This window comes from Echeneis naucrates, chromosome 4 (assembly GCF_900963305.1).
Source record: "Echeneis naucrates chromosome 4, fEcheNa1.1, whole genome shotgun sequence".
NCBI lineage: Eukaryota > Metazoa > Chordata > Actinopteri > Carangiformes > Echeneidae > Echeneis > Echeneis naucrates.
The window spans coordinates 9,853,985-9,870,082 of record NC_042514.1 but is presented as its reverse complement, the minus strand read 5'-3'; the positions used below and the strand labels follow the sequence as shown (position 1 = coordinate 9,870,082).

At 40.6% G+C, this 16,098-nt stretch overlaps 1 protein-coding gene across 4 annotated transcripts in view; it reads left to right on the top strand.

Moving 5' to 3' along the window:
• The first annotated feature begins 46 nt into the window (after positions 1-46).
• The window catches only part of tp63 (tumor protein p63), a 48,041-nt gene continuing 31,989 nt past the window's right edge, over positions 47-16,098 (top strand). For 3 of the 4 annotated variants that reach the window (XM_029499915.1, XM_029499916.1, XM_029499922.1), the window contains exons 1-2: positions 47-1,696; positions 1,908-2,054. In XM_029499915.1, the coding sequence (XP_029355775.1) occupies positions 1,915-2,054 (140 nt within the window). In that variant the 5' untranslated portion in view covers positions 47-1,696; positions 1,908-1,914. The remainder of the gene's footprint in view (positions 1,697-1,907; positions 2,055-16,098) is intronic. The other variant, XM_029499914.1, reaches the window with a different exon arrangement.

The window sequence follows — 16,098 nt, the reverse complement described above, 5'->3', positions numbered from 1 at the left end:
AACAAGTATACAGCAACAGTGGCTTCAACAACCCTTGACTTAAATATTGTAGTTAACAGACCCCAAAACCTGACAGTAAACTAAACAAGGTTATCTAACCTGCAGTACAACCCGAATTAATCATACCTGCTAGTGACAGCTGTAGCCATTATATAAGGCAGCCTTGCAGTTGAGCTCAGTTTCGACCTGGAACCTAGGGAAGGAAACAACGCCAACAGACCACTGCTTTTGGGATGAGTATGAATAAAGTGACTAAACAGTGTGTTTTCTTTCTTAATGTTACATGGAACGGCAGAGGGTGCTTGTAAAGTTGGTTTATTGTGGAGCACAACACGCTGAGGGGATGTGTAGTTTAGTGTTGAGTGTGCTCTCCTTCCCATTTGGGTCTTCTTCACAACCTCCTTCAATAAAACACATTAAACTTCAATATTAAGGAAGTACAGAAGAGTCTCCCAGCTTTTCAAATTGCCCATTGCTTTACAGTCGGAAGCAACAGAATCAACAACACAACTGTTGTGTGGACGCACTGCTGTATGCTGCAGGTTATACTCCCACCTCCCCTGGATTTCTGTGAAAATGGGCGACACCTATAGCACACAGCTAGCTAACTCACCAGTTTGTACAGTGCGGGGAACACTGGAGGTCACCATCTGTGTTAGGAATAGGCTTCCTGAATGTAAAAACAGAATGGCTCATAAAAATAATAAAAAAAATTTGTTTTCATGAAAACTGAGGATAATGTTAATGCTCTTAAAATAAAATTGTAAATATCTTGAAATTGTGCTTTAGTCTTAGAAATCACAGATTCCCTCCTGTGTCACAGAAGCCAATCCAGTCTCTCCAGGCAATCTCATCAGGAAACAAGGTTAAGTATGTCTGAAGCACAGTTTCCCAGGAATGCACGACGCTGTTATCCCACATGGTAAACTATATGGTAAAGTTCAGGACCCTCAGTCTCATGTATCATAACCTTAGGGTTTGAATAGGTTAACACGTTTCCTCCCAGAATGAGGACGTGTCTCTTCTCAAGCACTGTTCTCGCCGGGAGCAAAGCAACTCATTCATATTTCTGCTCTTCAGGTTGTAAAAGACGTTGAGAAAACGGGATTAACTCCAGGATAAGCAGGCATTCATAATATTGAGTAGCTGAGCTCTTCAGCAGAATTTCACACACTAGTCACCTGATGATGGGGTGACTTTACTATAACAATTTCCAAACAAGTAAATTAATTTTGTTAGGTTTCTATGGATTACTGTTGCTGTAATAATTTTAATCTCTAATTGTCATGACTTCATTTTAGCTGCAGGTTATCTGGATGAAAAAACACAGACAATGAACCCTTTAGAGGCTGTCATTTCACAAATGATCTTAAATAAGGACTGACTTCCTTACAGGTAACATTTGTGACAACAACAACATTTGCTGTTACATTGATATACTGCGAGTTCGGTTATGATTACATATTAGTGGGACGCCAATAGTCATTTTCCCCTTGCTCTCTTTCATCCTTTAATAACCAATAAGAGAATCACTTTGCTTGGCTGATGTTTTGATGTGATGTGACTTGTTCTTAATGCCAGGCTGTAAGATAAGATGTGAACTAAAGTTTGCTTTGTTCTCAAGAATGCATGCCGACTCTCCACAGGATTCATGACTGACTACAGAAGGACAGTAGTGCAGACCTTGGACGTTAGGGTAAATAGTTTACTGATAGACATCATCAACAAATTTATAGAGTTTCAATCTTAGACAATTACAAACACATATTTAAATACACTACTGTCTATTAAACCAAACATGATGTGGTTTCTTTTTCATTTTTCATCAGATGGAATTATGTTTCGAGTAAACATAAAGAAAGAATTAATATGTGTCCTTTTGTCTGACTTTTTTTAAATTAAATCAGCTTTAGGATGTTTCTCAGGCAACTGCGGCTTCAGAGACAGAGCAGGTTGTCCATTCATCAGAAGAGCGGTGCAATCCCTGGCTCCACAAATCCACACGTCAAAGGCTCCTTGGGAAGGGTACTGTTGAATGACGCCAGCATTGGGAGGTACAAACTGACTCACGTAGTCTTCGTCTGCAAATGCAACAATGGTTACTCCTCTGTATGGAGTAACTTTAACCCTGGCTACACACCATTTGGTCTCTTATACAGTAATCTGTGATATTCAGTAAGAAAAGAAGCCATATGACATACTGTTATGTATTACCAACATATCCCTCAAGCACAATTAATTGCTGTGACTCACTGTTGCTCTGCTTGGCAAAGTAAATGAAAGTTGTTATTGTTACTGTGGAGAAAATAATATAAAAAACTGTCAAATATACCGCTCCTTATATAATACATGCAATTAAAGGTGCAGCCGTGCCACAGGTACCAGCAATATGACTCACATTTCTGAGTCGTTTTCACATTAAATCCACCTTAAATTTGGAGTCATGTTGCTGGTACTGTGGCCAAACCTTTCTGAGGAAATTCCTGATTGTGAACGGAAAATTGAAACTGAGTCAAAGCTGTCAATTGTGATTGTCTAAACCCAAAACAATGAGCAGAGGCTGAGGAAACCTGCACAGTCATGTGATAATTCTCTATGTTTGACCTCACATTGCACAGAAATCACCCACACACATGGATAATTAACAATGGTAAAATAATCGATTGTTAGCAAAGCAACAAAAGAGTGCATTTCTGTGTTGCAATTTTCTTTGCATCACAGCTTTCTGTGTGTTTGAAATATAGTGCGGTTAGAGCATATCACAGCTTTGTAGAAGAAAAGCACGTAAGATAAATGACTTTCAAAGCTAATGATTGCATTCCTTTTTGGAAAGGTAAGTTATTCCCCCAGGCAAGATAATACAGCTTGTACTTCACTGATTATTTTCCAATAGTAGAACATCAAACTAATCAACTGGCAGTTTGATGTTGGAGCACACTCTAGATAGCATCTATTTGGTTTTGGCAGACAAAGAGATAGTTGATAGTGTGGAAAAATAAATGTAAAAGTCTTCTTTAGATTTTTTTTTTTTTTTTTTTTTTAACAGACATAAAGCAGGGTGTTTATGGAAATGATGAAACATGCAATTAACAAATTAGCTAGTTAGCCTGAGAGCTGCTGGGGGGGAGGCTGGAGGTAGTCTTGTGGGAGGTCAAGGTCACATGAGGCTGCAGCGGAAGTCTCCATGTCTGGCCTGACAGTTCCAAGTGCTTATTTTGCTAGATTGTGATGAGGGATTATTTTCCCACTGCCCTGAAGTGGAATGTGATCAGGAAATTGAGAGGTTTAAAAATTGCCCATCAGTGGCTGTGACCCCGGATGGCCTCGACTAACAACCAGAGCTGCTTGAGATGCTTGGAGCAAGTAACATAAGACAAATTCTGCAAGACACTCTTGCAATCCTGGTGTGGCACGCAGTCTTCTCATCTCTCTGAAATACCTTCAAAGCCTTCATAGATATGCCAACTTGGATACCGGCCTCCTTTTCGCAGGTCACACAACCTCAAGTCGCCGTTTTCATTTCTCTGACATCTGCGTTGCTTGTTTGTTTGGTAAACATGTTACACCTGTCAGAGGAATGCTGGTTGCTAACAGGCCAAGTCCAACAGCATTTATTATACTCTCTGTCCGCTATCCCCTTCTCCCTCTTCCATCTGTTGCCCTCGCAATAGTGGATACAGTAAGTGTGAAGGAGTGAATGTGTGAGGAAAAGTGTGCGTGTGTCCGTTCGTGCATGAACTGTATGCGGATGTGTTGGCACACGCGCTCAAACAGAGGCTACAGGGTTGTTGTCTTGTAATGGAGATAGAGTGTTTTTATTTATCTCCCTCCCAGCTGTCACTGTTGTGTCTGGAGCGAGTTCGCTGAACTCGGAGCTATGGGACGCTTGGAGATCTGTCAAATCCACTAACCCTTCCAACTATGCAGAATGTTGCGGCCCAGAACACACCCTGGATTCTTTTGAGGGCCATTCGAGAAATGTGCATGTTTATCTAACTCCCTTTCCTTAATATCTTTGAGAAAAGAGCAACAATGAATAATAATAGTAATGGTTCCTTCAGAATTATTTTAATTTTTATGTCTTCATTGTAATTAAATTCATTCAACCTCCCATGTAAGGAAATTAATTTAAATAAAATCAGTTAAAACTTGCAGCTTATATATAAATTTTTCTGCAATATTTGAAAGTACTAACACAACAATATCAAGTCAATAATGAAGCCTCTTTAAAGCAATAGATTCTAACACCGTCTTGCCAAAAGATAAAGCCAACCTACGCTGACTGTCCTCCCCAGAGTAAAAAAAATGAAGAGTTATTGTTAGGTGACCTCCAGCAATTATAGTAATAACAACAGGAGAAAAACAAAACACTATCCAGCTCCTGTCCACAGTGGGAGGGGTTGATGTGGACGGATAGAGAAAGAAGACTTGGACATAGTAAAATGTTTTCCATCTGTTTTCTGTCTTTTATCTGTGACCCCTGAATCATCAGCACATTTACTGTAGTAAGCACAAGGACTTTACTAATAACTTCTTCATATTCTTTTTTTTATTTTTTCTTCCCTTTGCACCTCCGTGATTGTCACAATACTTTTCACTGCCAGTGTAGTCGTACAGTTTCATGTGACAAATAAATATTCTAAATTTGTGATTATTTTAACCCCAAATACATTTTACTTAACTTTCCAAGCTGTTGGTTTGCCTAAAATGAACCAAACTGATGCATGACTTTGCTTGTATCGCATTTGGCAAAAGTGAGTTGGCAAAAGAGTTGTTTGTTGGCAATTCTTTCCGCCCTTGGCAAAAGCCATACTGTTTTCTGTGTTTACGCTGAGACATAATAATTCCTCAGGAGTTTTTGGAATGAGAGCTCTTCCTTTTACTTGAAGCAAGAATAAGATATTCAGCAAAAATTTCAATTCTGTCCTTTGAAGTCAGAAAGACAAAAGTGTGATATTTCTTCGGTAGGTAGATTTAAGTGAATTAGGCTTCTTTGCCAAGACACTAATGTTTCATATGACGTGATTATGCTTAAAAAGAGTGTAATTACACTAACGCTAAGTGTTTCCAGCAAAGGCTCACTGAGAAACTGATCAAACATTTCAGAAAGTTTCATTCCTTAGTTTGATATCAAATCAAATGTATTTATATAGCACCAAATCATAACAGGTCAAGGCACTTTCCATATACAGCAGGTTCATAGAGTTATTAAAGAGACTGAACAGATCCCTCCACACGCAAGCGCTCGTGTAAAAATGTTCAGGATGTTGTTCAGGATAATGAAGCAAATTGTGTTGAGTGTGAAATGTATGATTGTTTAAAAGAGACCCACTGGTGTGTACCGGTATGACCTGAGCACCATAGACGACTGCTGACTGAGCAGCAGGTTAAGTCTGTACACGTAGCCTGTTTCACCACACTGCCATATATTGAACATTAGATGAGCACTGCTCACTGGGTCGGCGATTATTGCCCCCTCTGCCATATTATGCATGCCAGACAGTATATGAGCGCAAGTCGGCGTTCTCGTGTCAGTCATCCAACTCCTTGTTTTAAGATGCCCCCATTAGACGTCGGGCAGATGGTCAGCAGTGCTGAGGCTAAGCACTGATGACAAGCTGCTGGAAAGGCTGCGGTGGAGGAGAATGAGCACAGTCTGCAAGGGCACAAGCCTGGGCCTCAGACATGTACACACACCCACACATACACACACACACACAAAAAGAGAGAGAGGGGGCGTGAAAGAGAGTCACCATAGTTTGCAATCTGAGTCCATGTCAGTATTTTATTGCCGCAGTGGTAAACAGCAACAGTTTGATTTATGCTGGTTTGCACTTGTTTGGCTTTAGGTTAAGCTCTTTGTTATAAAAAGGTTTGAGTTTAATAACTGACATTCACCGTTTTGCCAACAGGGGGGAACAATTGTCTGCTTTCCCACAGAGAGTTCAGGCAGCCGTAGGAAATGGAGTGTCCGAGCATGTGTTTTTAGTGCGAAGAGCCTTATCATCCCTGCTTATTTTCTGGTGTGGTTCTGTATTTTAAGGTCAATCATGTGCGTTTATCTCTTCTATCAAATGAGTTCATGTTTTACAGTTTTAGCTTCCTCATCCACTGCAGGGGCATGTTCACAGCCTAATGCTGTGCTGCTACTGTAAGCTTTACAGAAACCGCAGACTTTGATTTGAAGTGATATTGTGGGGTATTTTTTTCAAAGATGTCAGACTTTGCAGAAGACATGAGTGAAAGTAAGCCAAAGACATCAAGATAATTCCCATTTCACTCAATCGTGCATAAAAACACAAACACAAAATAAATTGAAACAGAATGGTTTTCAGCATTTCACTCAGTCTTCAGTCTTAGTATGTAGGTTTATCTTAATTCTAAGAGGAGTGTCAGAAGCAATTTCAATCATAAGATACACCATATAAATTGAAGAAAATTATCTTTTCCCTTGTTTTGTTCACCAATATTATACTTTTTCAAATTTATGAATTTAAGGTCACAGTTTTTCTATTATTGATGTCAAAATAGTGGCAGTTGAGCTTTAGCTTTATCTAAAGAAAACTGCAACGTCTGCATTATTATTGCTGTTTTTTTAATGTTTTTTATTTATGTAATACTGCAGTCGTTCAGCTTTACTCAAGCACATTTAACATTTTTTTCTCTTCTTTGTTTAAGACTTAAAACATATATTTAAATCTAGCTAAGTACATTTTTCAACCACTGCACTTCCATTTAAGTTGAAACCTTCACACATAAATTATTATTTCTGAAATGATGAGCCAAAGAGTGGAAAAATAATCAGCAAATGTTGATGTTGAGCAAATGTGTCCATTCGTGCAAAATATCAATTATTTTGAAGCAAAAATACTGAAAACCTTCCTAAATAACTTTTTTTTTCGTTAATATTTTAACTTTGTTGGATTTTTGTAGCTATTCTTCATAGTGAGATATTTTATTTGGAATACTTTCTGCTGAATACTATTTTCAAGTGGAAATGCTTGAGTGGATCTTCTAACGCTGTCGCATTGAAAGGATTTTTTTTAAACTACAGGTGAGCACCTTACACTACACTACTTTCATCCTGGCTCATATAAAAATCAGAATAGAATAGAGAATCATGCCAAAGCTCACTGTATCACTGTGAAAACAAATGAGCCACATGTCAACATCGTGCTATCATCCTTTAAGAATGTTAATTACACTGGTCTCAGCACTGGCCATTTCTGCCTCGGGCCTGTTTCTACAGCAAGTGGGGCAGTTTTTATGAGTGAGGTTAAAATGTCAGACTGAGTCCTAGTTAAAGACAACCCTCCTTTAACTGTCCCCCAGCCTGACCTCCAGCACGAGGGAAGAATGTGGTTGCTTGACACTAAGTGAGTGCCCCAACTCTACTTTACCTCTTTGACCCCCCCCCCACCCCCGGCCCGCCCGGCCACGGCAGCGGCAGCAGCAGCAGCAGCCCCCGGGCCCCCTGTGTGAGCCCCTATGTCCCCAGCAACCTCCTCACAGTTTGGAAATACAGTGCGTCCTTGATATGGCTGGCATGTTGTACACAGATGTCCCAGTGGTGGAAGATAAATTTGAGAGCAAGGAGATGTCAGGCTGGTGACAGCTGTGGGCTACAATTTCACCAGATGTCTGCTGTTGCTAACCTTCAGCAGATATAAGCTGCCGCCCACCCCCCAACCCCATCCGGACGTACTTTACATGCACAGTAAATATTTTGTCAACATGAAGCTCATAGGAAGTCCATAGCAAAATTTATTTGTCACGATCCACATGGCCAGAGCCTTCAGGGGGCATGGATTATAACATCTGAAAACACGCATTGATGAGATGGAGCTTGTGTTTCACATAAAGAAAATCACAGGCAGAGCTGTGACAGACGCTAAGATTAAGAAATTACACCTCTGTGCTCCAGGTGCTGATTGGATCCTGTAGATGGAATTCCAAAAGAGATTTTGAAGATCTTTTTTTTTTGTCCTTTTTCCAAAACCTGCTGGATACACTGTGATGCCTTCTCCTCAGATAATGTAAAACAAAGTGTAAAAATATTCAGTTTAATGTGACAGTTAATCAAGGTTGTAAATCACTAAAGATATCAAGGCTTTCTTAAAACAGCTTCAAGCTTGAACTGATGATGCAGATGTGATCAACTGACTGGAAGGTGTTGCTTGATGAATCTACAAAATATATTCACCTAAATCTGAAGTAAAAAAAAAACAAACAAAAAAACCTTAACTAGTCTATCTACAGTAAATGCTGGTGTATCAATGTACACCTTGACCATATTTTGCAGTAAATGGTTTAAACAAAAATGTATCCAAATATATTTTTCGGATACATTTTCTGCATTAATAATTTGAATCTGCTTATGAGGGCACATCATGTGTGAACTTACCTGGGGTCACCAGGTGTTTCTGACAGTGCTGACTGGTATGATGATGTGAGCAGCCTATAAATTTCAGCAGTCTTCAGTCTACCATGAGGTGTCACCGGCGCAGCTGTGACATTTCCGTTAGTACCACAGTGCACACAGTTCTGACGCCGATACAGAGTGCAGATTGGCCGCAGATGGTCTCTGGTCCCTTCAGAAGGATTTGAACCAAGCCTGAAATTGCTTAAATTGCATTTCTGCACTTCCTGGCATTGCTGAAATCTATTCAACCCCTTTTAAAATTGTTTTGATAAGTGAGATAGTGTTGTCTTTTGAAAGGCTTCACATGGTGAAAGATTAGCTTTTCTCTGTGTGATGGTTCCCTGTGACTAATACTGACAGAAGCAGGAGAGGTGTGATGATGCCTGTGTGTATGTTGGTGTGCGTGCGTGTCCAACATTCTGTAGCCTTTCTCAGCTTCACCTTACAATCAGTTTGGCACTTGAACTATTTGTCAGAGTTCACCCTGCGGTTGAGCTCTCCTATCCTTCGCTATCAGCACAGTCCACCTGAGGGTGTTAGAGCAGCTTCTTTGCTGTGTGTGTGTGTGTGTGTGTGTGTGTGTGTGTGTGTGTGTGTGTGTGTTGCAACTGAGCGTGGTTTCTTGGCAGTGTTTGGATTGGGGTGGGGCTGAAAAAGCTGTAGATTACATGGAAAAGCTGGCTGATGACATACTCATAACATTTTCCATTCTTTCATTTTTTCCCAAAGAAAACCTTGAGGAAAACTGAATGTAGCTAACAATGCATATCATACAACATCTCTAACAAAAAAGAAAAAAGTCCTGCGCACTTGTTCAAACTGTCAACATGCTTGTGTTTGCTTTAAGAGTGAAAGTTCAGAGATTTTTCATCATGAATTTTTTTCAGACCCTTGCAAAGGGATAGAGGCGTGGATCTTTTGAGATCACTTAACTTAGCTGTATGTCACTGTCTGTCAGGACTGCACACGTTTCGTATGGTTCATGTACCTTATGTAAAAGTAGCAGGCTTTAGTATACTGTAGGAACTGAGAGAGAAGAGTGCAGCAGCTGAATGGGATGTACAGGCACCTGAGGCTTAACAAACCTGTCCTGCAACCTTATAAGCCAGCCTGCTGAAGTCTTAAGAGCAGATTTGTTTTCAGACCTGTTATTTTCCTGCTTGGTTAATACTGACTTGTATGGCAAAGCAAAACAAACACAAAAGGTAACAACAGTAAAATTCATACAGGCATAGAAACATTTTGAGTTTAAAGTGCCGCCTCAACCTTGTGCACACTGATAAGTCATGCTTGTTGTGAGTTTGTGTTGTTTAACATCTTAATTTGTAATATTTGATTGAGTTCCACATGTTCCCTTCTGTGTTTAATGGTTCTTCGTGATTTGGTGAAGATGAACAATTGAGTTGACACAAAGTGCTTTTGCTATATGGGATAAAGCTTCTCAGTTGTATTTACCTGCACCACCTTTGAGCAAATAATATCAGTCTTAACTGGATTCCTTTGCCTTTGATTATGGGACTTTATCAGGCGTCCTTCCAAAGATTCAAACTAACTCAGGTTCTATATGCTGCTAAGTTCAAAATGATAGTGTTAGCTTAGCCATATTACAGTATGTTAGTTATTTTAAGTTTGTGATTGGACTGCACAGAAGCAATCAGAACGTCATAACTTTTACAAACATTTGGGGATTTGCAATCAGCCGTATGAGCAGAGTTGTTACAGGATTATTTTTGTACACTGAGCTGGATATGGCAGTTTGAACCTGTGAACATACTTGAAGTAAACTGAGCTAAATTGCTGGAATGATGAATAGCTTCCACTTCTCACTCCCACATTTTCATGCAAACAAGAAGGTTAGTTAAGCTTATCATAATGCCTTGAAGCAGAAGAAAAAAGCTAGCCAAGCCCTTTCCAAAGGTGGGAGTAACATATATAAAGCTCACACAAGAGCATGTTATGAATTGCTTATGAGGTGCAATGGGGAGCGTTGCATTTAATTCAAATGTCCAAAAATGCAACTTTACTCCCAGGACATTTGTTAGAGAGTGGCATCATTTGGATACTAATTGTGAGGTCACGCAGCTCTGGCAACCCTTTAAACTGACTTTATTCCATTGAAAGTACAACAAATTAAAATTAACAGTCTGTAACAAGGCACAAAAATCCTTATAATGGGCGCTTTAATGGCCTGTGGGGTGTTAAGCTCCCCCCATACCACACCATACTGCGCCCCAGCTCCTGTCACCACAGGATTAATTATGCTTTATGTGTCAACTCACACACACTCACATGCACACACACATCCAGTTAACCCATAGCCAAAAAAAAAAAAACTAAACCAACAACACAAAATGTACCAAAAGTAACATCCAATAACTAATGCTTACACATAAACAATAACTAACTAAAGGTTAATTGGGCAATCTGTTCCAAACAGGCGAGTAGGCCCAGGGAGATCCTGTCAGTGATGCAGGCCAGTGAACATGCTCTCTCACACACACGCACACACACACGAAGGAAAGAGCAAGTAGCAGATGGAACAGTAAACTTCAACCCCAGACAGAGCAGCACCACCAATGGCTGCCAAAGCACATAGGCCAACTGCAGAGGGTGTGCCACCTGCTGGGATCTGCACGACAACCTGAAGTTATTACACCAAATTACTGCTGAACACGCTGCTTTCTGACTGTCAACAGCAGTCAGAGAGCAGCTGAGCAATGTGCATGAAAACGACAGACAGCAGTAAGCCAGCCAACCTCAGAACCAACGCCACGCTGTGCGCACACAGCCATTACACGCCCGTGTAGAGGCCATACGTTCACTCCCGACCTGCAGCCAGGGCAGGACGAACTCTGCTAATAAGGCACCGCGTACCCTTCCGTTCACGCTGATCTGATAAAGATTTTATGAATGGAAACAAATTTGCCATTCTGCCACATTTATATATCAAACGGTTTCTTTAACACTAAATTCATTCTCAGACAAAATTGTAGTTACAGTGAGTTAATAAGAATTAAAGGCTAAAATGGTTCAATCTTGCAATAATAGAAATGGTCCTAAAGAGGTGCCTTGACCTTACCAGCATGTCAGTATTCAGCGAAAAGAAAGCCATGGCAAAATATCAGTAGCCCTTACACGGTGATCCTCCTACGCTGCTCGCCAGTACGCTTCTCATTCTGCTGCCTCCGCTCATTTCATTGAACCAAAGTCAGCAAGATGAGATTGCAAGCTGGTGAATCAGTGTTGCTATATGATATAACAGCACTGGTGTCCGTCTCATCATGCCTGCTCTCCCTTTTCCACAGATGTCGATTTGGCTCTGTGGCCACCTGTACAGCTGCCTTTAAGATGGCACTAAAATAATGCCATGTTCACCCTTGTTCAACATTTATGTCCTGAACAAGCTGTCCGAAAGGGACTAGTGATATCTTTAGTTTCAGATCTCATCTGTCATTTGACTGATGGTGAACAAAAGAGGTTAATGACCACATGAAGGTGTCAGTGTTTGGCCAGGTGTCACTCAAAGTGAGCCTGCCAAGTGACTCAGACTCCTCTTTTGCAATGTGAAGCTATAGTTTGACATTGACGCTGCGAGTTAATAAGCGTCAGTTTTGTACTTATCAATTGTGGAGATCTGTTCTCCAGGATCTGCCCCTGTATCCCAAAAACACCGCATCAGCGGCTGTGAATACCTTTCGCAACACTGGCAGAACTTAGAGGCAGCGAGTGACATCATGTACGCCCACAGTGAGGGTAAAATGAGAGGAGAGGAAGCAGACTTTGGCACGTTGCCGTGCCTGTTTCACAAAAGCCTACACATCTGAGCAATGTCACTTAAACAGATGTACAATCACAAAACCTCTCAGTAATGGAGATTGCCGTGTGACGTTACCCTGCTGGAAGCTGGTCTACCTGACACTGCAAACGTTCCCATCCCAGAGCCCACTGCCCTCCTAGATCAACTTTCAAATGCGGTCATAGAAATCTAAATTCCCTTTGCCTATCAATTAGCAAAAAGGATTACGCGGGCCTTCGCCTGAACGTCACCTCGGCTCCACAAAGGAAAAATCAAGGTCATTGTTGAATAGTGACGGCCATCATGCTGTTTTACTGACTGTGACTCATAACAGGAATTTCACAATGAAATCAGCACCAATAAAGCCGAGCCCACACACCATATGCGTTATCATGAATTGAGCCTCAGGTCAGGCTGAAATGAATTCAGCGTCACATATTGTTTCCATTTTGTGGTATTTAAGTGTGGGTTTTTTTTTTTTTTTTTTTTTTTTTTTTTTTCAGGCATCATGATGCAGGCTATATGCAACAAGTTGGGCTCGATTGTTTGACGGTTTTGGTATTTTACAGATGAACTATATCCATCTGCTCACCAAAGACTGCCTCAAAGAAATGCTTCTGAAATATCCACTTTCATTCAAGCATCCCAGAACATCTACAGGGTGTTTTATTTTTAAAGCGTATCCAGTGACAAAGGACACTTCAACCCTTCACTTAGGTTACATGTAGACGGGTGTAAGCTCATGGATGGAGGGTAATGTGTCTTTGAGCTGCCCCCAGGCATCATTATGTTCTACACATACATGCTTTTTAATAGGTTGAGACGCAGACCAATCACACTTGTCAACCTGTTGCCTGGATACCGGCGGTGTGGTTGCTAAACACCAGTCCACAACTTTTACATCATGGACTATATTTCTGAAAGTTCGAATATGAAAGATTGTGTTACCTCACAGAAGTGCTGAAGCAGGTCCCAGGAACACCTGCTCTTTTGGGGTAAAATAACATCACCCTCGCTCCTCAGTTTATGCAATTTCCTCATTTAATCCCTGCTCTCAGAAGACAGGCTCATCTCCATCGAGTACTCCGTAAAGCATCTGCAAGAACTGATCAGAAAATGTTTAGAAGCGTCTCATAATTTATCCTTGTTGATAGTAGCTGACTACATCAGCTACGTTTTATTTTTCGCTTGCTGATTATCTAAATTCAGCAACGATTTTTGTAGCACTGCTGTCAATGAGTATGTGAGCCACTTGATGGGTTGTGGTTCGCCGGGCGTCTGCTTCTCAGATCTCCGACTGGTTGACAGCAGCGATTCTGTCCTGCAAGTAAGAAAAACAAACATTCCAGTGGTTAGCCTACTCATTTGAGCTGCAGCGGGTTTTTGTTTGGTCTGGCCTCCGCTCGTCATCTTCCCGTTATCCAAATCTATAAACAAGAAATGCGTTTGTTTGTTTTTTTAATAGGCCACAGCATGCTTTGGAAACAATATGACCAATATAGACATAAATGAATTCTTTTTTTTTTTTTTTTTCAGGGTGGGGGGATTACAATAGAGTGCATGTTTATAAGCGTTTTGAGGTGAAAACAGAAATCAGCATGTGAAACAGATGCAGAAATTTCATCCTTCAATGGTTTCATCTTTTCAAAGTTTGAAACTATCAGCTCTTCAGGATCAATGGAGACTACATGTCTGCATGAAACACAAAGGGCACTGGATGTTTTTGTATATAATTTCATGGAGACAAATTTGTCAGGTTGATCAATAAAATTAATTGGAAGTTGCAGCCAGTTGCTTCTATTGAGTAACTCCAAGAGCACTTCATACAGACTGTAACTTCTTTTAAGTCATTGTTTTGTTTTTATTTTTGTTCTCATGAAACTGTTCCCAGAAATTACACGTTGGCAACAAAGCTCTGATGAAACAACCGTGCAACCTGCCTGAAGACAAATTCACTCAACAACTTCCTCAGTCTTGGAGTATTTAGCTCTAATAAATTCATTGGACTTACAATTGAAAACAAATATTTGGCCAATAAGTTTACAATATTTTAAGCTTCTGCTTAGCTTGTCCCGATAGCCAAATTTTTCTCAATCAGTTAAAAAATTTACTTGGCATGAAAAATAATTTCTCATAATTACCCATGCAGTGTCAAAAGCTGCATCTAAGAAAATACATTTGGCTCCAACTTAATCTTGCTGAACTGGTTGCTTTATACAAATCTGGCTTGCGGTCTATTTGTTGCTGCAGGCAAGATTGATTTTCCCAACGTGACAACAATCTGATCTCAAGTGTAAAAGTCATTGTGACAAAAGGCACATAAAGAAGGCTAAGTCATATCGTGGGAAAGCATCAATAATTGCCTGGGAGTCTGAATATTACCGCACATAATGATTCAGTCAGATAAGCGGTTGAAGATGAAAATGAATGAATTATGATTCATGTGGACAGAAATTCCAGTTTTACCGGTCGTAGAAAAAGCTCGCTCTAATCGTCTTCAGTGCTGTTATGGTTTGTTTGTTCCGAGCAGAAAATATTCCATGCTTGGGGAACTGAATTTGTATGCTTTAACTTAGCGTTTTAAAATGCTTTCTTTTTTTTTTTTTTGGTATTGTTTTATGTGAAAAGTGGCTTCGGATTAATGTTCACCACTTAAGGATTCCTTGAACATCCGCAACATACTGTCAGTTAAAATAGAGGTTTCCCTATAGGGCTGTTGTGAACAATGCCAAGTTGCTGGGCAGTTTAGTGCATAGGCTGTAAATTATCACCTCTCAGACACTGCACCGGACACTGGTAGTTTTGACTCATCTGGATTTCCCCTGCATTAGTCACCAACTGGAATATACACACAGACGCATACAAGTATGCCCACATAACCCCCTCACAGTGTGAGAGTGATTGGTCACAGTGTGACTGACACTGATAATACGTCTCTCCATGGTGCAGCAAACGCTGAGGGCACTTCATCAGCTGCTCCACCAACTGCTCTTTGGCATCCCATATGTAAACTCTTGACATTAAAAAGGCCGTATGAATGGGGCAAATAATGCTTCCATAACAATGAACACAACAAAATCAATTACGGCCAAATTCTGCCATTCAGTCATAGAACGTCGTCGTCACCGATGTGTTTTACTGCAGGTATAAATGGAGATTAAAGCAAGCTAAGCTCCTTCTAATCAGGGCTTGTGAGAATAATAATCACACTTGTGCACTTGCTCTGATGACAGTACCAGCGATGTCACTGACGTAGCTGCCAACTCATAAACACATACATACATCTCAAATGAAGTAATAGGGGATTGGTGACCGGATCCCAACACTCGAGTAATTAATGATGTAAGGGTTTCAGATGTCATTGTAAATATCAAATTTAATGACATCTTGAGGTCAGCTTGTCCTTGTTATGTTGAAAGGTGGACATGGTCAAAGCAGCAATGCATGTAAAAGGTTTATTGGAGCGAATTTGTCATCTGGATAACACAGTAATCACTCTGAGCTTTTACAAGTGGGATTTTGACTGTACCTATGATTGCATGGGTAGACACAGATCCTTTTATTTCAGCTGAGAAACTTTATTTAACTGTAATAACGGGTGAACAAGTGTTATTTACAGCTGTGACCTTGGGGAATAGCTGCTTAGAAACAGACATGCACAGTGCAGTGGTGTTTGTGCTTCAGTGCACAAGATCGACTTAACCTTTTTACCAATCAACAGATTTGTTCATATCTATTGCTATCATGTCTCAAAATAAAAACTGCTTCATGAGTGGCAGCGGTGGTTGGTTGGCCAAGTATGTGTATACATCTGTGTGTGTGTGTGTGAGGGGGGGGGGGGGGGGGGGGGGGGGGGGGGGGGCTCCATGATTGTATAATG